Consider the following 23,504-nt stretch of genomic DNA (forward strand, 5'->3'; position numbering starts at 1 on the left):
TGGGCAATTAATTAACAACCAAGCCTCAGTTTCCACATTACAAACTGAGGTGAGTAAACCTGCTTCACAGAGTTGTTGTAAGGAGTACACGAAATCCCTTGCGCCAAGCATCTAGCATGCACAGAAGGTACTGTTATGCGCCCGTGCCCTTGGTTTCCTTTAGTTCTGGCCAAGAGCTTCAGGCAACTGGGACCTTCTCAAGGGCAGAGACAAAGGCTCACCCAGAGACTGCAACCCCCTTGGGCTCTGAGCCTAAATCTGTCATGGACAAATTGGGAGTGATTACATTGAGAAAAGAGTCCTTGTCCAGGCTCTCTGGGTCACACCACAGCAGTGCCACTAGGAGGCTGCAGGATAGGCCCTGGGGCTGGAGAGACTCTGCAGGAGCAGTTCTGACTGAAATAGTGTGTGCATGCAAGTATGCATGTGTTATGTGCTCATATATGTAAATGTGTAAATGAGTATGCATGTCTGAGTGTGAGCCTGTGTCTGTGAGTATATATGTATTGCCATGTGAGTGTGTGTGTGTATACATGTGGGTTGGGAGAGGCAGAAACCTAAGGGGAGATAGGGTTTCCAGAGAGGCAGCAGCAGCCCCAGCTCCTCCCCTTGCATGTCCAGGCCGCTGTAACAAATATTCCATCACCTACTGTGCGTCAAGCACTGCTCCTATCCTTGAACTCAGAGAAAGACAAAAACAAGACAGTGGGTTCAAGCAATATTTCCAGGTGCCAGCATTGTTCTAGGCACTGGAGATATTAAAAGACACATTCCTTGCCCTCCACCAAAGTCAGACATGACATATCTCCTGGAGTCAGTGTCACTTCAATGAGCACAGCCCTGTATGGGGCACCCAGGAAGAGCTATGTTCAAGACCAGAAACCCTGGAGAAAAGCAGAGTTGACCCTGTCCTGGGCAGCAAACCCTTTGAGAGGGGCCACATCCTCTACCCTGCCCTGCAGACTCAAACACAAAATATCTCGTTTCTCCTCCTTCACTTGGCCACCAAGCCCTGCTGGTGGCAGATCTCCTTTGTCAGGGGAGATCATGGGGCTCAGCACCCTCAGTATACTGATAACCCTTTTTCCATCCTCACCTTCCCTCTGGCAGCTGGCCCCACCTTTCCCCTCCCAACCTTCCCCTCATTCCCAACAAACAACCTCCCTCTCCCAACTAACATACAAGCTTGCCTCTCTGAGCACCCAGTCCCCCCACCAGGCTAAGGGAATGAGGTGCCCTTTCACTTGCTCAGGTTCTCCTGCTTCCTCCTCCACTGGGGTCTCCTTCCATCAGTCACCACTGCCCCCCAACCCCGACTTCCACCCATGAACAATCAATCATGGTGCAAGGCACTGCAGTGGGGTTAGGCAGCTCAGCGCCACCATTTCACAGGCCTGGGACCTTAGACAAGTTACCCCACCTCTCTGGGCTTTGGTTCTCATGCCTGTAGCACAGGGCAAAATCCAGTGATGCCGACTGAACCTACCTCACAAGGCCCCTAGGAAGGATATGATTATACTGGGCACATAAAATGCTGAGGACTGGACTAGGGAGTGTTTAGTGAATGTGATCACTGCTGCTATAAGCCCTTGACAGCACCCATGGTATCTGAAGAGTAGATAGTCTAGTAGCTGGTCAGAAATACAGTCCAGGGATGGCATCAAATAGTTGTTTACTTTCCCCATCAAATCACCCTACAGTCCAAGTCAGATAAGCCCCAGACTCGGTCCCCCCCAGGGGTCTCAATCCAGAGCCTAGGCTCTCCATCTCCTGGTCCCAATTCCCCGGGTCTGAGCATCACCGGACAGCCTTCAGGGTAACACGCAGACCATACTAGTGGGTCCTCTCTTGCTGATAATATATCTCTTAGTAACTTACTATGCCAACATCTTCTTACCAAAGACCCCCTCAAAACAAGGGGAGGACCACCCATCTACAGGAAGAGTTGCTCAGGTATCTCCCATCCTAAAATCCTTGTCAGCCTCCAGCTACAGCCCATCTCTCTCCTTCCCTTCTCAGCCGAGTTTCTTGCAGAAGTCACCTGCACTTCCCCCTCTCACCCCACCACAGGCTGCCTGACCCCACTGCTCCACCAGTGACTGCCTGTGGCCACTCCACTCATCACTCCACAGGCCTCACTTCATGTGCTAAGGTTGACCACTTCCTCTTGGAACATCATCTCCCTGGCTTCCAGGACTCCACCTCCCCGGTCCTCCTCCCATCTCCTTGACTGTCTTCTTGACCTTTCACCCAGCTTCCTCCTGCCCACCTGCCTCTTCAACACTAGCTTTCCCAGTACTCCAGCCTGGCTTACTGCGCCTCTCTCCCCAGCCTCTCCTTGGGTGACCTCATGATTTGAAGCACGGTATTTCTAAAGCCTCTCAAGTCTCTCTCCCTCTGTTCTCATTCCTGACCTTATGTTTGGTGTATTCCACTGTCAACAAAACACGTGCAACTAAACAAGCAGAAAAGAACTTCCTCTCTTCTCCTCTCTCCCCTTCCAAGATCCTAGACTCCATAAAGAGCCCCATCCACCCCACCAAGCCAGAGCCCTAGAAGGTACCCTCACCTCCTTCCACCTCCAAACTTTCACCAGATCCTGCCTATTCCACCTCAGAGGAAGTTTAACAATTGAATAGCCCAGTAGCTTTAAGACTCCAGGTGAAGGGAGGCATAGACACACTTAATTTCTTGGACATGGCTTAGAGGAGAGGCAGCTCCTGAGCACAAGGGCAACATAAGGAGCGGCAAAGGCCAGCAGGAGAGGAATCTGTGGCCCAGATCACAGGCAGTCTCACCAGACCCCCAGCTGTGCATGGCTGCTGCAGGTATCTCCCCTCCCTACCTCAGCCCAGGCCTCCACCAATCAGCAGCTGAGCTGGCCCAGCTCCCCTCCACAGGGACAACCTACAGTTTGCCCTGTGCTCACCCCAGACCTCCCCCACTGACCCCATTCTCCTTCACTATGAAGTTCCTCTGAACACAAAGCCCACTATCCCAAGACAATTTGCTTGTGCTAACTTGAATTTCTGAACTCCCTGACCTGTTTCCCAGCATGGCCCTTTCTCCATGCCAAGCTACCTCAACCTACTAAATAGCTCTTTTCCCTCAAATCTTTCTTAACTCTTAGCCTCCATCCCTGCCTTGCCCTACCATAGTATCATCTCTTTTTTTTTTTCTTTTTTCCAGATGAAGTTTTGCTCTATCATCCAGACTGGAGTGCAGTGGCACGACACTGGCTCACTGCAACCACCACCTGCCGAGTTCAAGTGATTCTCCTGCCTCAGCCTGCCAAACAGCTGGGATTTCAGGCACATGCCACACAACACCTGGCTAATTTTTGTATTTTTAGTAGAGACAGGGTTTTGCTGTGTTGACCAGACTAGTCTCAAACTCCTGACCTCAGATGATCCCCCTGGCTTGGCCTCCCAAAGTGCTGGGATTACAGGCATGAGCCACCACACCCGGCCATCTCTGGAACTTACTGAATTCCCTGCCCCCTTCCTGGCCCCTCACACTATACCTTTTAGAGGGTTTCTTTGCACAGTAGCTGGGTGATCATAATCAATGTCCATCTGGGATGGGGAGCCACTGGCCAGTTAAAGCAGGGCAGTGACAGGGTTGAAGTCCCAGCACCTAGTGCAACCCATGTAGCCTTCCCTGGCCTGGCCCATCAGCCACCTGAGCCCCACTGCAACCCTCTAGGGTCTTAAACGGCGGGCACATCCCACCCAGCATCACGCTTCTGGTTTTGGCTGGGATGAAAGGGTGTTCCCACTTGAGCCTGGCACAGGACTAGCTCTGTCCAGCTTCCAGGCTCTGGGCATCTCCTCAGGGAGCCTTTCTGACTCTCTGGGTCAGTGCTGCCACAGCACACGGGCTCCTGTCATCTGCTGCAGGAGGCAGAAACTGCTCATAGGTCTGTCTGCCTTCCAAGAGCTTCTCCAGAGCAGGATCCATATTTTGCCCATCTGGGCATACCCAGTAAATGTTTACATCAGTCAGTGTGCAAGCAGGCAACAGGGGGCCACTTGAATTGGGATAATTTGAGGAGAGCTTAACAAAGGGACTATTTACAAAGGTGTGGACCAGTACAGGGGGTGCTGCAGTGCCTTGAAGCATAGGCCCCAAGAGTATTGAGCACTGCCTGAGGGGGCTGTGACATGCGACTGAGGAGTGTTGTCAGTCCTGCAGGAGGACAGATTTGAGAATGGGAGCTCACTGATGCAGTCCATACAGGTCAGCCTCCTGGGACATAGGGCAGGGTGGAAAAGGGTAAGAAGGACCCCAAGGAATAGATTAACATGTCCAACCTGAGGCTCAATCAATGTCAATTGAACAGAACTTCACTGATGAGATGTCTGAGCAGGGTTCCACAGGAAGACCAACCACCTCTCCAGGGAGAAAAGGACATTTCAGGCCAAAGATGTGTCAAGGCTCACCTGTGGGGTCAGCATGGCTTATGCCAGTGTAAAGGCAGCAACAGTACTGACAGGGTTGGAGAAGCAACGAGCAAAGTCGAGGTCTCCAACTGGGACAAACCCCTGCCTCCAGATTGAGAGCACAGAGTGAGCAGAGCTCCTCTGCCAGGCTGCAAGGGACTTCCTTGGCTTGGGTTTTCCAGATGAGGAATTGGGTTTGGATGTGAGTGGTAGCCCTTTGCGGGCATGGGGAAGAACCCACACTCTTTCTTCATTTGATAACCACAGCAACATTAGGAACCCACCTGGAAATGGGTGCTAAGAGCTCCACGGTGAGCCAAGACCCAGGAAGCCCCCAGTCGGCCAAGTGCAGAGAATGAAGACTGGCCCATTTCCTTGGCCAGAGTAGATGACCAAGCTATGGAGTGACAGGAAACAGTGGTGTTAAACAAGGCCAGGAGCCAGCCTCCAGCAGGAAGCACTGCCCTTAGCTTGGGCCGGAAGGTGCTGACCTAAGGCAACTGGAAGCAACTACAAATATGCACAGTGGTCATCCAACGGATGCTTCCGGAAAACTATCTTAATAGCTGAGGGAGGGCACATTACCAAGAAATATTTCCACCACAGGTCAGTGCAGCACAAAGAGCAAAAGCGATGAGTTTAGGTGGTCCTGACTTCAAATCTCAGCCTGCCACTTGACCACAAGTCCCTTAACTCTTCTCAGCCTGGGTTTTCTCACTCATAAATCAGACATAATAATCACACAGCATCATTGTGAAGACTTGGAAGAGAATATGTGAAGTGTCCAGCACAAAACTGGCACAAGGCAAGGCCTCAATAAATTGGTTTCTCTTCTCTGCTCCTACTACCATGTGCTACAGACCCAAGCTGAAAGAGATGTGGCTTCTACCTCCAAAAGCTGCCTCCAGTGGGCAGCTAGATTGTCACAGGAAGTTGGCAGCATGCGAAGACCAGGTCAGAGCCCTAGGGTGACATGTGAAGTTCCACAAAGAAAAGGAACCCCACTGCCGCTACAGGAGAATGGACAGAACTTCTCAAAAACCAAAAGTGAAGCCAGCGTAGTGGCTCATGCCTATAATCCCAGTACTTTGGGAGGCCGAGGTGGGTGGATCACCTGAGGTCAGGAGTTCAAGACCAGTCCGACCAACATGGAAAAACCCCATCTCTACTAAAAATACAAAAGTATCCGGACATAGTGGCACACACCTGTAACCCCAGCTACTCAGGAGGCTGAGGCAGGAGAATCACTTGAACCTGGAAGGCAGAGATTTTGGTGAGCCGAGATTGCACCACTGCACTCCAGCCTGAGCAATAACAGCGAGACTCCATCGTAAAAAAAAAAAAAAAAAAAAAAAAAAAAAAAAAACCCTACAAAAATGAAAAGGGAAAAGTAGGGAAAACCCAAAAGTGACTCAAAGTTGTAAGATCTGTAAGGCAGGAGGGTTACTAGTGCCACTGCCAGGACAGTCCTGAGAGGTAAGGGCAGAGGCAGAAACCAAAACTCTGAGAAGAGTGACCAGCCAAAGTGACCTGACATGCAAGCCAGTGGCCGAGCCCGAGCTAAAGCTTTGGCCTCAGTCCCCAACCCAAAGCACTGCACATGCAATCATGTGGACCAGGTCTCCCCACCTCACTCTGTGAGCCAAATGGTCCCAATCCTCCAATGGCCTTGACTGCTGGCCTCAACCCTTCAGTAAGCTGCAGCCTTTCTAAATTTTCCATCAACTGCTCCAGCTTTCGGGCCCAAATCATGGCAATGGGCAGATAAACAGTGATCAAGTACGCATTTCCATGGATTGCAATGTGGCTTCATTCCTGTAATTCTACACCACTATTTATGAACCATCGGCTCATGATGACTCCCAGATGCTCTCTGTCCTCCTTACACACAACAGGTCTCACCTAGTCTCACCCATAAGACTGTCAACACTTGGGGCCAAGGAGTTCTTTGCTGTGGGGGTGGTCCTGCACATTGTAGCATGGCCAGCAGCATCCTTGGCCTCTACCCACTAGATGCTGCCCCCAGTTGTGACAACCAACACTATCTCCAGACATTGCCAAATGTCCCCAGCTGAAAACCACTGCCTTATCTCTTGTACAGCTTTTTTCCCTCCTAAACTCGAAAAGTAAACACACTCCAGCTTAGTGGGGTTATAGACATCATAGGATGTCTTAAACTGGAGTCATAAACTGGAGTTTAATGGGGAAACAGGAAACACTGGGCATCTGGCTAGTGTGGGTGAAGCCCCTGGGATAAGGATCTATGTGGAGATACGCAACTCTGTCCACCACGGGTCCTTGTAGACACTCCATAATGTCTTAATTTTTACCAACCCCTAAACTAGATGTCTATACACAGACTCCTAAATTGAGAATACGAATTTTAACTTTTCAGTTCTCATATTTTTGTGCCTCTACTACTAAGCATCAGTGACAAGTATGAACAAGACAGAGACTGCTCCTGAGCCCATAGGCTTGCCCAATTTCACAGTGCTTTAAGAAGTGCTATGCTGGGAGCGACAGACCTCAGCCTGAGCCCCATAGAAGAAGAACACTGGTCCAACTCCACCACTTACTTACAGTTTTCTATCTTTAAAACAGCGACACCAGCCCTACCTACGACTCAGAGTTGTCACCAGGGCCTGGAATCACAGAAGTTCTAGGCTGGAAGAAACTTTCAAGGACTAAAAGGTGAAGGCACTCTGCAAAAGTACTGCACAGAGGTAGAGGTCTGCCAGTGGGGTTCAGAAATCATGTGGATCCCAGTGAGGAAGCACCTATTCAGAAGAAAGAAAAAGCAGTGAGATGGGCTCTAAAGCTCTCAGATCCAGTGAGGAATACAGGGGTCGGAGAGCTTTCAGATGACAGCTCACAGGCATCCTGCCTCCCTCCAACCCACGAGCACCACGTACTCCAACCTCCTGATCCACATGCCTTGGGAAGTCCTGCTCCTCAGGGCAGCTGAGATTCTCCCAACTCCTCACAAGCAATGATGCTTCCTGCCCCTACAGGCTGGACAGGTATAGCCCCATCCAAAAGTATTTTTCAGGCTGGGTGCAGTGGCTCACGCCTCTAATCCCAACACTTCAGGAGACCAAGGCAGGTGAATCACTTGAGGTCAGGAGTTCAAGACCAGCCTAGCCAACATGGTGAAACCCCATCTCTACTAATAATACAAAAATCAGCCTCCCAAGTAGCTAGAACTACAGGTACTCACAACTATGTGGTAAGTGCCTGTAGTTCTAGCTACCTGGGAGGCTGAGGCACAAGAACTGCTTGAATCTGGGAGGTGGAGGTTGCAATGACCCAAGATCACGCCGCTGTACTCCAGCCTGGGCGACAGAGTAAAACTGTCTCTTCAACAACAACAACAACAACAACAACAACAACACCACCACCACCACTATCTTTCAGAAAGTTCATCAGGTTTTTAAACTCAGTGGTAAAAGAGAGTGCTCAGTGACGCTGTCAGATGCAATGAAAAGAGCTGGACTGGGCATTAGAAAACTCTAGTTCTTGTCCCAAGTGTGTTACTCTCATATGTAAAATTTGGGTGGTTCCGCAGCCCTCCATGTCAATATGGTCATCATGAATGGTCCAAACCACAATGGTGGGAATGTCAGCTTTGTTTTGAAATAAAGTATTCTGAAGCCATAGGTGAGTTACCTCCAACAAAGCCTTGCCCTCAATTATTGAGACCCAGCCTGGAGAAACAAAATCCAAAGATAACCTTGAAAGCTCATTTCAGCAAGGATTTCATCCTTCTTTACCTGCAAACCTTTTACCAGAGCTGGCAGCAAACTGATGAGTTAATGCAGTTGGTTGACAGGATGCCAGTGAGACACATGGACAAATGAAAGCCCCACTAATTGACCCATGTGTGCCTGCCTCTTTGCAGATATCAGCCATGGCCAGCCAGGAAGGGCACTGGGTAGCCTGTGGGAATGGTGCAACAGAGCCTACTCCCTGTCTGGGAAATCCACTGGAGGCCAGGTGTAACATCCCTTGAAAAGACCACACATATCTCTCTTTCTCTCCTCTTCCTGTGCTAATCAAAAGGGAGCTGAGAACTGGTGCCAATCAAAAGGGAGCTCAGTGGGGAGGAGGGAGTGCAGCTCTGATCACACACTGGGTCATCAGTCCAGATTGGCCAAGAGCTGTCTTTATTGAGCATGTAAACACTTGGCCTCAAATCAATTGCCAATCAAGGTTTTGTAATATCCAAAGGTATCACAATTATTCAAGAGCTCTTATGAAATTCCCAAAATAAAGTTTAATTTTCATTTAAAAAATGCCTGTGGTGTGTCTTATGAAACAGCCTGCCATAATACCAAGCAATGACAACAGATCATTACTGTTTCCAAATCTGGTTGGGAATCACCATCTTTATACTGAAAGTTGAAAGGCAAACTCATCACCACTTTCAGCCCAGGAAGCCCAAATAATTCAGAAAATTACTAATACTTCGCAAAATAATTCAGCAAGAAGGTGTCCAAAATGCTGGGAAGAACTGAACTGTGATCTATTACCATCCTCCAGGTGGGAAAGAATAAAACAAAAGTCCTACAATTTTAAGTTTGAATTACAAAATTAGAAGAAAAGAAATACAGCTACTGGTACAGATTCAAATTTCGGTTAAGGATTTGATTCCAGTATTACACAATTTTTGTCAAAAGCAAGATTTCTCAGCCACTGAGAAAAAAAATTAAAGACCATGAGAAGAGGCGAAGAAAGGTAATGAGAGGCCTGAGCAAGGACACTAAGGCAGCTCCACACAGGGAGGTTGGAGTGGAATGGACTTGGGCTCCCGCCTGTACAGTAGGACCTCACCTCCAGGGAGACCCCAGTCCTGGCCCCTCTCCTCACTCTAACACAGGAGGAAGCACCCCTCCAGTGAATTCTGCCTCAGCGGCCGCTGCCCTCATAAATGCAAAGCTGGGCTTGAGAGTTTCAGGGGAGAAACTCAGTGGTAGGCGCTTTTTCCCAGCTGCAGCAGCTGGTACTTTGAAGACTCTTAATTTCCCTGCTTTCTGCGCTAATACCCAAAGACACACAGGAAGTGGACTGGACATCTCTGCCAGAGGTGACTAGCTTCAGGAGTGCTGATGGTGGCAAGGCCTCTCTGCACACACTTTGGCCAGGTCCCCCCTCACCCCATCAGCAGCCAAGGGCACACATCCCTCAACATGGCTGGCCCTTAGGAGTCACACCCACTGGCCAGAGGTCCTGAGCACCAAGCCCTCCAGCAGTAAGCTCCTAATTAGCAGCAGGGTTCCATCTGGAACCCAGGTCTCTGACTACAAGAGCTAATCTAGAGCCCTTTTCTCACATTTCTTCAGCAGTGGTCTAGCAGAGGGAGTCAGACCGTAAGTGGAGCCAGCCCCTTCACCAAAGAAAGTGTGATGAAGTCCATGAAACCAGAGAATAAGGCCCTTTGACCTGTCAGGGGCAGATTCTTAAGGGCACACAAGGGGGGGAAAAAAAACAACAGCAAGTTTATACTCATAGGGAAACATAATCTGTGATTATAAATATTTCATGAGCACTGGCTGAGAGACTAGGGTTGAGAGGGTGGACAGCAAATTAGATCCCAGCCTGCAAAGTGATAGGGCAGCTGGAAAAGCAACAAAGCCGAGGCTATTCTGGGCTGTGCTATGAGGGCCTGCGTCACAGGCCCTGGCCACCGGCTTTGTTGAAACCACAGCCTTCCAGCGGTCAGCACAGAACACCTTGGGAAGAGGGTTTAAGTCTATGAAGACCAGAGGAGGGGACAGCGAGGACAGAGGAGAGTCATCTGAATGACTCTGATGAACCTAAACAGCAGGGAGGCGGGTGAGGGGTGGCAGCACCCTGCAAGCACATGAACGGAAGACACTTCCTGCTAAGGGCAGAGGAAGAAGTGAGGCTGACCCCAGAAAGCAAGGGACCTGAGAAGCCAGAGGGCAGCTTGGGTAAAGCTGCGCCAGTGAGAGCAAAGGTCCAGCCCTTAAGCAAGTGGTGCCAGGCTGAGAACAATTCCACCTTCCCTTTGTTTCAGGCCAGGGTTCTCTTCCTCCCACAGCCTTTAGGAAGTTGCACAGAAAGCAGGGACGTTAAGAACCTACTGAGTACCAGCTGCTGCCGCTGGAGAGAAACACTCACCACTGGCAAAGCAGGCCCTGGTTTCGATGATTCTTCCTCACTGGCCACATCCAACCGCTGCGGCACAGCATGTCAGCCCTTCCAGAGGGCCAGATGGAGAGGATATTAGCTCCTAAAATACCCAGAGTACCTTGAATCAGGCTTAGTGAGGAGCAATGTGCTCCTCCAATGGAAGATGTAAAACTAAGAGCCTCTGCCTCATTGCAGTCAAGGCTCGGTGGGCAATGGGGCTCTAAGGTACGCCCACAGAACTCAGGAAAATCAGAACATCAGCCTCTAGGATCACAGCTAGTAAGAATCAAGTCAAGATGAAGTGGACTCATCAACTACAAAAGGAAGACCCAATGATGTGGGAAGACCCTGGGTTGGAAGTCACAGGATCCAGCTCCGAGACCAGCTTTACCACTTACTAGTTGGAGAACCCTGAAAAATCACCTCTTACCTCTGAATTACCTCTGAAACTCAGTGTCTTCAGTGTTATTCCAATTTAAGAGATTATTTATATCCAGCTACCTACCTGACATCTCTTCGATGTCTCAAAGGCACCTCCATTCAGCTTGCCCACACCCGCTATTCCTCCCCAATCCTCCAACCTAGCTCCAGGTTCAACACAACCAACTATCCAGGCACAGAAGCCAGAAACCTCAGAAAAACCATCCCTGGCCTTTCCCCATTAGTATTCCCCATTACTAACCCACCTCCATTAGTATTCCCCAAGTCAACTCCACCTCCTAAAGATGCCCACTGCCCTCCACCACAACCTGGTCCATATTATCATCTCCCACAGTCTATTGCAAAGCACACTCTTCCATTCTGGCCTCCCCAAGATCTCTCTCCAGAGCAGATCTAACCATGTCTTGTCCCACTTGCTAAATTACTCTCCAACAGCATCCCAATGACCTCAGTAAAAGGAAAGTCTCCCGAGGACTCATGAGGCCCCACTCCTCTTTTGACTTCAACCCCCACCATGTTCCCTCTTGCTCTCCCTGTTCCAGCCACACTGGCTTTTTCTTCTAGACCCGGCATTTATCCCATTCCCTCCTGTCACAGGGTTTATGTACATGCCCTTCCCTCTACCAGCAACATTTCCTACTCTTCTCTTACCTAACTAATGCCTATTCATTTATTTCACTGTGATATAAAGTGCACTAAAGTATACAGCTCCGTAATTGTTTACGGATGTCTATCCTCATGGAACTCGCACACAGATCTAGATTTAGGACATTCGTAAGACCCAGAAGTTTCCCTCTTTCCCCTTTCCAGTCTACACCTTCCCTACTCCCCAGGTAACCACTGTTGACTTCTATCACTGTACCTATTCAGAATGCAGCTGATGCAATCCTTCCTCAGGGAAGCTGCCCCCGATCCCACTGAAACTCTAGCTCCTTTATCACAGACCCTTGCTACACTTGGGACTTTGCACTTGTTTGAGGAATTATTGATCCACGTTGGTTTCCCGAGACTATATAAACTCCAGGAAAGCAGGGACCACACCTGCTTTTACTCTTTTTACTTACCTTTGTTTTCTCAGTGCTGACCCATGCAGACTCGTGACAACAGTAAATAGCTACTTCCTATTCCTAAAAGTACCTACCTAAAAGTTTGGTTGTTTTGTTTGTTTGTTTGTTTTTGAGATGGAGTTTCGCTTTTTGTTACCCAGGCTGGAGTGCAATGGCGCGATCTTGGCTCACCGCAACCTCCGCCTCCTGGGTTCAAGCAGTTCTCCTGCCTCAGCCTCCCGAGTAGCTGGGACTACAGGCATGCACCACCATGCCCAGCTAATTTTTGTATTTTTAGTAGAGACGGGGTTTCACCATGTTGACCAGGATGGTCTTGATCTCTTGGCCTCATGATCCACCCGTCTCAGCCTCCCAAAGTGCTGGGATTATAGGTGTGAGCCACCGCGCCCGGCCTGTTTGTTTGTTTTTTAAGAGACAGGTCTTGCCATGTTGCTCAGGCTGGACTCACCTCTTGGGCTCCTCCTACCTCAGCCTCCTGAGCAGTTGAGACTACAGGCCTGGACCACCATCCCTAGCCTGAGTGCTTATTATTGCCAGGTATTGTTCTAAGCACTTACAAACTCATTTAATCTTCACATCAATTCTATCAAGTAGGTACCATTACTACATCCCCCTTTTACAGATAAGGAAACTGAGCTAAAGAAAAGTAAAATAATTTGCCCAGTCATTAAGTGGTAGAGTCAGGATTCAAACCCATACAGTCTGGCCTATGTTCCTAATTATTATCCTACTCTGACTCTTAGAAGCCATTGAGATTAGTTATTCATTTAATGAGTTAACTACCTAAGGTATTCTAAATGAATTTTTAAAAATTTATAAATAAGTTGAGATTCCAGCAAAGGAACTAAGAGAGTCTCTAAATCTTTGCAAGCAAACCTACAGATGAATGGAAGATAACTGTCACTGAATCACCCGCACAGACCCAAGATTATGTCATCCGCAAAATGTAAGAACATGTTCATATCTCCAGCAGTCCAGGAAGGATGCTCTGCTACTGGGCACAGTGGAGTGTTCTGGCAGATGATCAGAATAAAGGAAGGATTACTGTCTGGGCTTTACTGTGGCCTGAAGAAAATGTTCACTAGATTAAATCAGCTTCTTTGCTCTTATTCCATGCTAACTCAGTAATCTTTATAACCATTTAAAGTCTCAAGCCCACTAATACAGGAAAAGGAGATTTTGGATGAGAAAAATAAACACAAGTATCTTTTGGTTAGAAAGTGGCAGACCCCACGGTACATTTATAAATTGGTACATGGTGTGTTCCTTGGTTTTCCAGGACCTGTCAGTTCTGGATGAACTCATAGGGTTTAAATCAGAAAAGCAAGGGCTTAGACCCTGGCACCACGGCTGCTCCGTGTAAAGAATGCCACCCTGTGTGGCCAGATTTGGGTAAGCCACCTTGGAACTACTCCAGTGTCATTTACTTTCCCACTACATCCCAGAAAGCTCTGGAAGAACATAAATTAATATATTTATTCTCTCATAGGACACTATTACCCAGTGTGAAGGGAGCAGCCATGTGGCTCCCAAGCTCCCTTAGCAAAAGTGTGGTTCTTGGAACTGCACCATTCACAAACCCTCCTGCAACCAGAGGCCTGGGCTCAACTCACACGAAGTTCTGAGCAATGGCCAGCACCTTGGAATACTCGCCTTCCCGCTTGCGGAGGCTGGTGGGGATAGGTGTCTTAATTCGGGTCCCCACAGGGTTCCCGTTGTCCTCAATGAGTACCACGTTGTTGGAGTCGAACCTGGGGGTCATTCGGGGGCCAGGCATGCGATGCCCCACAATGAGCGCCTTTTTCTTCTGTCCCCTGATGGCCAGGAGTATCTGGTCGCCCACCTTGCCCACCCCATTCTTGTTATAGACGTGGATGCAGCGAGGAGCCCGATGGTATGGGCTGTTCCCCAGGGCACTGTTGTCCACCACTCGTACCCGCGTCATCTTCTGAATCGCACTCAGGCTCCCAGTGGTGCTGGTGGGAGAAAAAAAGTCTGCAGTCTGTATCTCTCCTGGTCAGGGTGCACAAGCCTCTGAGGGCAAGGCTAGGGAGAAAGTACATGTCAGCAACACACACAGAGCAGAGTGCTGTACAGGAGCAGCAACAGAAAGTCAGGACTTTGTGAAGACTTATCTGTACCCACACAGTTTCCTCACAATCGAGAGCTTTTGCTGTTATGTCAAGATCTCAATTTGGATGGGTTTTAAAGAGAACTCAATTTTTCTGTGACAATTAACTTCATAACAGCCATAACTTAAAGCCTTTGATTTCCAAAGGGACTCTGGGGACTTAAAGGAATCCCTAAGGGGCTATGCCTCACCTACTGCCTATCCTGAAAAACCTGCTTCCCCAGAATACACCCATTCCCTAATTTTCTTATTTACATGTTGCTGAGAACTAGAAGATATGGGTAAGTTTGCTAAGGGAATTCCCTGACACAACACAGCAGAAACTGGAAATAAGTCAAGGTAATAATCTTTTAATACATTTTTTCTCATTAGAAAAAAAAAAAATTAGAGAGTACTCATTAAAGGCAGACAAGGTATTAGTGGGCAAACTGATTACAGTGGGATTCCTATTTTCCTGATGCTAGCACCTGATGCTGGTGTTTCCACAGGGTAATCCTAGGACCTCTTCTCTTGTTTTTTTTAATGTCTACTCTGTGCAAGCTTACCATCAGCATTGCTGCCAACTAGTAAATTCCATCTCTAGCCCCACCTCTCTTCTATATTCTAATCCTATATATTTCCACTCTCCTCAGCTCCCTACAACATGCTCCACAGTTACTACAAACTCAGTAGGTCCCAAACTGAGCTCACTGCCTCCCCTTGCAAACTTCCTCCTGCTGCTACACTTCTTATCTAGATAATGGGTTCTCCAGCAACACCAGAAACCCAAGGCATAATCTCTCTCCACCAACATCAGCTGGCCACCAAGTCCTGTTGATATCACCTCCTAAGCACCTATGTCCTTCCTCTTCAATCCCACCAACAACTTCCTTCCTCACTCCCCTACACCAAGACTGTGGCATTAGTGTCCTAGGTGGTTCCTAGTACTTTACTGAAAAGCTCTCTTTAGAATATGAAAGTGATGCCACTCCTGCTCAGAATTGTTCAATGGTTCCCCACCGTCTACACTGTCCACAACCTTGTCCCAATTTACCTACCTTCTAAGGCCACATATCTTACCACTCTGTACAGGAGCAACCAGGAACTACTGGAGTTCCCCAAGCACACCCTGCCTCCCAATTCTCCCTGGAAGCCTAGACAGGATCTGCCCCCAACTCCCTTCTGAGAAGACTGCTTCCACTCTTTCTCCTCCTCTTCCTCCACTAGCAGCTTGTATATGAGGCCTTCCAAAGCACTGTATGATCCTCTGTTATAATATTCTATCACATTTTCTTAGAGTTGCTTATTTTCAAGTTGGCTTCTGTGGCTGACAGTGAGCATTCTTTCAGGACAGGAAGCAATTCTCACTCAACTCTGTATAGCCAACCTCAGGCTCAGTGCTCAGGAAACACCTGTGCAATGAGGAGTTGACCAGACCGAGAAGCATGTCTGCCAATGGGCGTGCCTCCGGTGCTCTCCTGGTGTGGCATCTAAAAGGAGGGGAGGGTGTCACACTTCTATCATGCTCAAGTTCTTCGTAATAATAAGCATGTATTGTTTTTGTAATTTAAAAAATTCCATTTTTGGCAGGTACAGTGGCTCACACTTGTAATCCTGGCACTTTGGGAGGCCGACGGGGTGGATCGCCTGAGGTCAGGAGTTCGAGACCGGCCTGACCAATATGGAGAAACCCCGTATCTACTAAAAATACAAAATTAGCTGGGCGTGGTGGCACATGCCTGTAATCCCAGCTACTTGGAAGGCTGAGGCAGGAGAATCGCTTGTACCCGGGGGGCAGAGGTAGTGATGAGCTGAGATTGCACCATCGCACTCCACCCTGGGCAAAGAGAGCGAAACTCGGTTTCAAAAAAAAAAAAAAATTCCATTTTTAAAAGCGAGGATTTTAATGCTCTAGGGGAATGATAGGATTGAGAGATGTGAGATTCACTATAAGAGTCTTGCAAGGACTGAAGAGTAAAAGCTTCCACCATATGACATTCCCTGTCACACTTCTAACATAGCAACATCACCTCCTTACCTATCCCCCCATCCTGTGACCTGACCAACCAGGCCAGCTCAGCCTGATCCCTTTAGCTTTTCCCCAACCCCATGCCTGTCTCCCTGGGTTTTCACTCCTCTTCTAGTCACCATAATACCCAGCACTGATAGGAGGCTTACACAAAGACACAGTTTTAAGAACTTAATGGGAAGTTACCTGAAACAGCGATGGATCAGTGCTCTGCTTACAAAGGTGAAGGGGCCCCAGAGCCCAGTAAAGAAAGCCATGGGATCCCAAGATAAATCCTGCAGAGAAAACAGAAGGGGGAAAAATTGATTTCTAAGAGCCCTTAGAGCCAGTTTTCTTTGGGGACTTGTGTGGGAGATGGCACTTCCAGAACAAGATCATTAGTCACAAAATATAAATCTTAGTGGTTAAAGGATACACAGATAATTAGACAGAACTCTAGTTCCAATTTTGCTGATTCATGTTCTAACTCTGGGGTTGGAGAGGTAGAATGGCCCACAACAGCTTCTGCTATTAAAAAAAACCAACAGCACAGAGAATGCCTTCCTTATTATATCACTTCCACAGGCAGGAGGAAAACGTGAACCCTCTGTTATAAACCCAGCCAGGGACTTCTTCTCGAGTCCTCCATAGAGGAAAAACTGCACACTATTGCCCTTGTTGATACTCATGTGCCTTCTGAAACCAACACTTTAACTCCCTAAAAGAAAGTAAATTATCTAAGCAGCCACCCAAGTTGTCTGTCATTATATCACCTTTCCCCTAAATGTGAAGGCCAGAACACCTGTATAGCTCAAGGCCAGCAAAGCAGAGCCAAAGGCTGCTCTTGCCAAGTCACTGACCAAAGTCTCTATTTAGGTCAGTCTCCCAAACAACACTGCAACATGGAACAATGACCTACACCATACTACAGCTGAAAGTGGGCTTTGGGAAACCAAGTTGAAGAGCTGAAAGAGCAAACACCAACCCAAGACTTGTGGCTCCAGTTTTCAGAATCTCAACCCTGTTGCTCCCCAGCAATAACAAATATGGAAGCTGCCACTGACCTGAAACACTTGAACATCACTTAAGGGTGTGTTTCAGAAAGGCCTGCGGCCACCTGCAAACCACACCCGTTTTTCCACCCAAATATTTGGCTGCAGAGGTGCTCATTCAAGAGGTCTGCTGAGAAAAGCCTCTACACTGTAGTATTTACACACAGCTTTGCTTTGCACAAGTTCAAACCACCTCAGATAAGATTTTATTTAAGGCCGGGCGCGGTGGCTCAAGCCTGTAATCCCAGCACTGTGGGAGGCTGAGGTGGGTGGATCACGAGGTCAAGAGATCGAGACCATCCTGGTCAACATGGTGAAACCCCGTCTCTACCAAAAATACAAAAAAAATTAGCTGGGCATGGTGGTGCGTGCCTGTAATCCCAGCGACTCAGGAGGCTGGGGCAGAAGAATTGCCTGAACCCAGGAGGCGGAGGTTGCAGTGAGCCGAGATCGCACCATTGCACTCCAGCCTGGGTAACAAGAGCGAAACTCCGTCTCAAAAAAAAAAAAAAAAAAAAAAAAAGATTTTATTTAATAAGAATGTTCGGGTGGGGGCAGGGGAATCCACTCTTCCCCAGGAATACCTAGACACTCCATAAATACTTTTTTTTGCTTTCCTTGAGGCAGTCTTGCTCTGTCACCCACGCTGAAGTGCAGTGGTGCACTGCAGTCCAGAACTCACCAGGCTCAGGTAATCCTCCCACCTCAGCCTCCTGAATAGCCAGGACCACAGGCAAGCACCATGATGCCAGGATAATTTTTTGTTTTTTTTTGTAGAGATGGCAGTCTCACTATGTTGCCCAGGCTGGTCTTGAACTCCTGAGTTCATGTAATCCTCCCACCTTAGCCTCAAAGTGCTGGGATTATGGGTGTGAGCCACCCACCATGCCTGCCCTTTAAATGCTTATTAACTACAATTTAGCCTCAAATCCCAAACTTACTCCCAAATGTTTTCCTTAAGACAACCCATGAAGCATTAACCAAAATGTAATTATGATTAGAAAATTAAATGCAAAAGAAGGCAGCTAATGTATGCAAGACTGTGACATAGCATCTGACACATAGAGAATCAGACTGCCAGATGAGACCATCTTTACTTTTACTGGTGAGGTGACCCAGGACAAGTAACTAAACTGCTGAGCTTTGGTTTCCCATCTGAAACACAGGGATACTAACAGAATCTACCTCCAAGGTAGTTATGAGGATTCAATTAGATAAGCCATGCAAAGCACTTAGCACAGTGCCTGGCACTCATTACCTATTAGCTATCATCATTATCATCTTCATCATCACGATGTCATGTATCATTTTAAAGATTAGAAAAATGATATACAGGCAGATTAACTTGTGTAGAGTCCCACAATTAGTCAAGAGCAGAACCAGACTGGATCCAGGTTCAGTCCAAGGGTGCTCTGCTATACCAAAGCTCATTTCACCTGAGAGCTTTGGGTGTCAAGCAGCTTGAAAGGTCATTTGGCCTCTTTCTGTGTTCTTTCTTTCTTCTATTTTTTTACTATTATCACTACAAATTTTATTCAGAAACCCATCTTTGCGGGTTTCTTTTTTTGTTTTTCTAAAAAAAATTCCCATTATGAACTGGTTTGGTCAATAAACCACAACACTTTCTAGCAGACATAAGGTAAGAATGGCATGGCTCAGAATCGCCCAGATCTCTCATGATCTCTCGGCTGCCTCCTGTCACACTCCATCTGCCTCCGCCGCCACCTCCACCACCGCCACTGCCATGACCATGGTCTCTATACCGAAAATGACGGTCACAGGATTGGGATCTTGATCTATGCTTCTTGAAACAGTGCCCATGCAGCTCCCACTGTAGCTCTCTGGAAATGGGCTTCAAATGAATGAAGTTGCAGGAGCCGCCTCATGTGCATTCTCCCCTCTCATAAGAGGGCTTCTCTGAAGTCTATCACCGGTGACAGCTCGGTGTAGATCGGCTGTCCTTTAAACCAATGGTTATTCAAGTCAATCACAGCCTTTTCTGCATCTTCGTCAAGGAGAAACTTGATATACACGTTCCCCACCAGGTGGTCTCCCAGGTTATCACAGAGGTCATCTCCTCAACTTCCCCATACTTCTCCATTTCTGTAAAAACCTCAAAAAATTCATCATAGTGTTCCTGCATCTCAACAGGGCTCACGGCACAGCGCAAACCGTTAGCAAACTAGGAAGAGTTTTGAGTTACAGTAAATGTTCAAGAGGGCAATGGTCTGGCTAAGCACTGGTTTATTGTGCAACTGAGAGCATCTGTCTCCACGACGACATGTTCCAATTTTGAAATAAAATGAACAGTTGACTTTGTCTTTCTTGGTGCTGAAGATGGAGGCCAGATACTCGGCCATTTCCCACCTGCTGTGATGGAAACTGCTTCTGTGTTATTTCTTTATGAACACTTATCAAATGGTTACAATGTGTCAGGCACCAGGCTAAGTGCTTTACATTACCATCTCATTTAAACCTCACAAAAACTCTACAAAGTGGGTACCATTATTATTAGTCTCATTGTCATACACAAGGAAATAAGGCCCAAAGAGGTTAAATAACTTGTCCAAGGTCACATGCCTTGCCCAAGACTAGGAGTGACCAGGATGAAATTTGAACCCCAGCTGTCAGCTTCCTAAACCCATGCTCTTACTCAACAGAGTAAACATGGCAACTTTAATCTAAATATTAATATTTTACAACTAATAGATCATGTTTGCTCCATCAAGAATACTGACATCAGCCAGGTACGGTGGCTCATGCCTGTAATCCCAGCACTTTGGGAGGCCAAGGCAGGCGGATCCCTTGAGGTCAGGAGTTCGAGACCAGCCTGGCCAACATGGTGAAATCCCTTCTCTACTAAAAATACAAAAATTAGCCAAGCGTGGTGGCGGGTGACTGTAATCCCAGCTACTCAGGAGGCTGAGGCAGGAGAAATGCTCGAACCCAGGAGGTGGAGGTTGCAGTGAGCCGAGATCGCGCCACTGCACTCTAGCCTGGGCAATGCAGTGAGACTCCCCATCTGAAAAAAAAATACTGATGTCACATGCACATTTTACTCACAGCCAATTCAGTGCTTGCTGAATGAACTGAAATGTAGACACATACCAGGTGAAAATTATTCACTTTAAGCTTCAAAGACAATTTGTAGTATAGAAAGCAATAAGAGATCCACAGTCAGAGCAATAACTAAAAATTGGCGGTAAACAAACAACAAAACTTCTGAAAAGCAGAGTCCTTCTGGTCCAGGCTACAGTTAGCTCAAATCCCTGCCAAGCTGTTCCCATCTGACACTGGCACGCCCTTGGTCTTGATCCCTGGGAGAGAAGAGTTTCCTGAACAGAACCCTCAAGATTAACCCAGTACCACCCACATTCCCTCTCCCGAGAATTGCAACACCCTGCATCTCAACACCACACTGCTTCCTCCAGAGCACTGATATTCGTCCAAGAACTGCAGAAGCACTTAACAGCTTCCCAGAACTTTCCTGACTCGGGTATCATCAGAAAGCACCTCCCTAAACTCTGTAGGGCTGTCAGTGCACAAACACAAACTTAGGCCTCCTCTCTGCACTTTGTTCACAAGCCATTTCCACAACTGACACTCATCTCTGCCTAGACAAATGTGACCCAGCTCCACAAGCGTCTCCTCCTACGAAGTCTTGTGTCAAACTGCAACATCAATTGCTACCCCTCCTGCACATTGGGGACATCCTTGTGCCAGTGTAACTCTCACTGAGCCAATACTGACTATCCAAACATGGACACTGACATGAGGCTCATGTCCTTTAACATTCTATTTCTTCCTACTCACTTATCCAAAATTCAGAAACCAGAGATCCTGACAACATGGCACCTGAACATGCTACAGGAATTCAGGAGCCACACAGACTTTGATGGTAAGGATTACCTGTATTACTGTCAAACAAAAGCGTGATATATTCATGTCTCTAGGGAGCGCTTCTATTTTCCTAAGAAAAGGCCCAATTCAATAACTTTTCACTAGCTCTTCCGTGGATCTGATACCGACCTCTAGACCCAAACCCAAAGGACTCAGACATCAAATGGACAGCAGTTAGCATTCCTATGAACTTGAAAGCACAAAAGAATCGAACACATTCACTTATTGTATATATGTCCCTTATTCCCCCCCACACACAAAAAAAACCTGTGGTATCCTCCTCTTCCTAGCAAAAGACCCCAGACAGTCCTGATAAACAGTAGGAGTGCAATAAATACTTGTTGAATAAAATAAATGAAGTAGCCAGGAGAAAGACAGATCCCCCACTTTGCCCATGGCTCTAACAGAGGGAAATCCAGACACGGTAGAGCTGTTATCTGTATTTTAGGAATCAGGACATCTCACGCAAACATGCTGTAAGAGAATGATGGTGCTAATCACGGAAGATTAGCCCGTGCTTTGTTTCCAGGCCCCCTGGACTCATCTCTTGGGCCTGGTGCCTACATACACTGCCCACTATGGAAAATGCCACATTCCACCAATGAAATAACTGCTTCGGATCACGGAAGAGTAATGGAGGCAGCAATTTACTTCAAAGCAACTTTGATGGACCCCGATATTATTTCCTAGCATAAATCCACCCTGTGGACACAGACTCTGAATCACTTCAGACCTAGTCTATATACAATGCTTTGTTTTACAAGCAATGTCATTCTGAGTCTTGTGTAAAAACACTGGCTTCAATGACAGTTCCTTCTCTACAACACTCTCACTTAGAGGAGACCAAATATTTGGAAAACTTTGGTGCCAGGGATGGCTTTTCATGCCACTTCCTGGTCAGCACTAAGTATTACCCTCCAGTTTCAGAGTATGAATTACTGAACCACAACCTCTCCTTAAAAAGAGCCCAGGGTGGTCGGGGAGGGGGAAGCAAGGAGGAAGAGAAGGTGGGTGGAAGGAAAAGGAAAAAGAAATTAATACAATCCAAGCCATGCTCATTTTCTATCTTGCTTTAAGATCTCCCTTCAGTTGCAGGGGCAAGGGAAGACTGGATTTCAGAGGAATACCAGGGAGTTGGCATCGCCCTACAGATCGCATTGGAATGTAAGCTCTGGGAGAGCAGGGACCCACCCTTGCTCTGCTCAGTGCCAGACACTCAGTGCCCAGAACGGTACCTAGCACAACTACAGCTGAGTGACTCTCAGTTAAGTGGACAGAACTGATTTATGGCTGGGCACAGTTGCTCACGCCTTCAACTCCAGCACTTTGGGAGGCTGAGGCGGGCAGATCACCTGAAGTCAGGGGTTTGAGACCAGACTGGCCAACAAAGTGAAACCTTGTCTCTACCAAAAATACAAAAAAATTCGTGGGGCATGGTGGCGTGCGCCTGTAGCCCCAGCTACAGCCAGTCCCCAGCTGAGGCAGAATTGCTTGAACCCAGGAGGAGGAGGGTGCAGTAAGCCGAGATCACGCCACTGCCCTCCAGCCTAGATGACCAAAAAAGAAAAGAAAAGAAAAAAAAAAAGAAAAGAAGGGAGGGAGGGATAACTCAACCTCCAGCGCCAGAGAGGCTCCATGTCAGTGGGTTGGTGGTTTTTCTTGTGCCCTTTACCCAGGCTCCCAGTGACTTGGGAAAGCCTCATAGGCACTGAGAGCTCATTTTTAGCTACTCTGAGTTGGAAGGGCGGACACAAAGAGCCTGTACCTCTGACGCTTTGTGGAAAGCTGGAATGTACCATTACTTTAAGTTTTGAGGATCAGCAAAATATATTTAGTATCACAGATCTATATATAATCATACATTGTTTCTACCTAAATAATTTCAATCTTTAGGTGCCTGGCAGGTTACCTTTTAAAGACCTTTCAAGGGGAATGGACTCTACAGAAAAAGGAGAAAACAAAAGCGCAATCACAAATGAGCATTTAAAGGAGGTTCTGCTAGTATGCAACGGAAGGGAAAAGAGACACTGAGGAAATCAAATGGAAAGCCCAGACACAAAAAGGACAAACTCTGCCAGTGTGTGAGTATAAATGTCCTTCTTAATCAGTGTAGAAAAAGCAAAGGCCTGGTAGCTCTGATAAATCAAAAACAAAAAGGAATTCTTGGGACCCTCTGTCCTGTCATGCAGACACAACCCCTCCCATCTCAGGTTTCTCCCCAATTATTCTGGACCAATAAGTACTTTCAATTGCTACTTACAGATCTATTACTGTTTTTGCTATCCAACTTTCCTTTCAGGAAGTTGGGGGGGGGGGGGGGGGGGGGGGGGG

At 47.5% G+C, this 23,504-nt stretch overlaps 1 protein-coding gene and 1 pseudogene across 6 annotated transcripts in view; both read right to left on the reverse strand.

The window, feature by feature from the left end:
- Positions 1-13,565: 13,565 nt before the first annotated feature.
- Positions 13,566-23,504, reverse strand: part of MRPL14 (mitochondrial ribosomal protein L14) — a 15,292-nt gene continuing 5,353 nt past the window's right edge. For 4 of the 6 annotated variants that reach the window (XM_032299541.1, XM_032299540.1, XM_032299543.1 and 1 more), the window contains exons 2-3: positions 16,429-16,517; positions 13,566-14,079 (exon numbers count right to left, since the gene is read on the reverse strand). In XM_032299541.1, coding sequence (XP_032155432.1) covers positions 13,713-14,079; positions 16,429-16,499 — 438 coding nt within the window. In that variant the 5' untranslated portion in view covers positions 16,500-16,517 and the 3' untranslated portion in view covers positions 13,566-13,712. Of the gene's footprint in view, positions 14,150-16,428; positions 16,518-19,853; positions 20,063-23,504 lie in introns of those variants that run through there. The other 2 variants (XM_032299542.1, XM_032299544.1) reach the window with 2 other exon arrangements.
- On the reverse strand, positions 18,793-19,846 carry LOC116565753 (annotated as a pseudogene).

The sequence above is a fragment of the Sapajus apella genome, unplaced genomic scaffold, assembly GCF_009761245.1.
Source record: "Sapajus apella isolate SASKATOON/1434 unplaced genomic scaffold, GSC_monkey_1.0 scaffold41, whole genome shotgun sequence".
In the NCBI taxonomy this organism is placed as follows: Eukaryota; Metazoa; Chordata; class Mammalia; order Primates; family Cebidae; genus Sapajus; species Sapajus apella.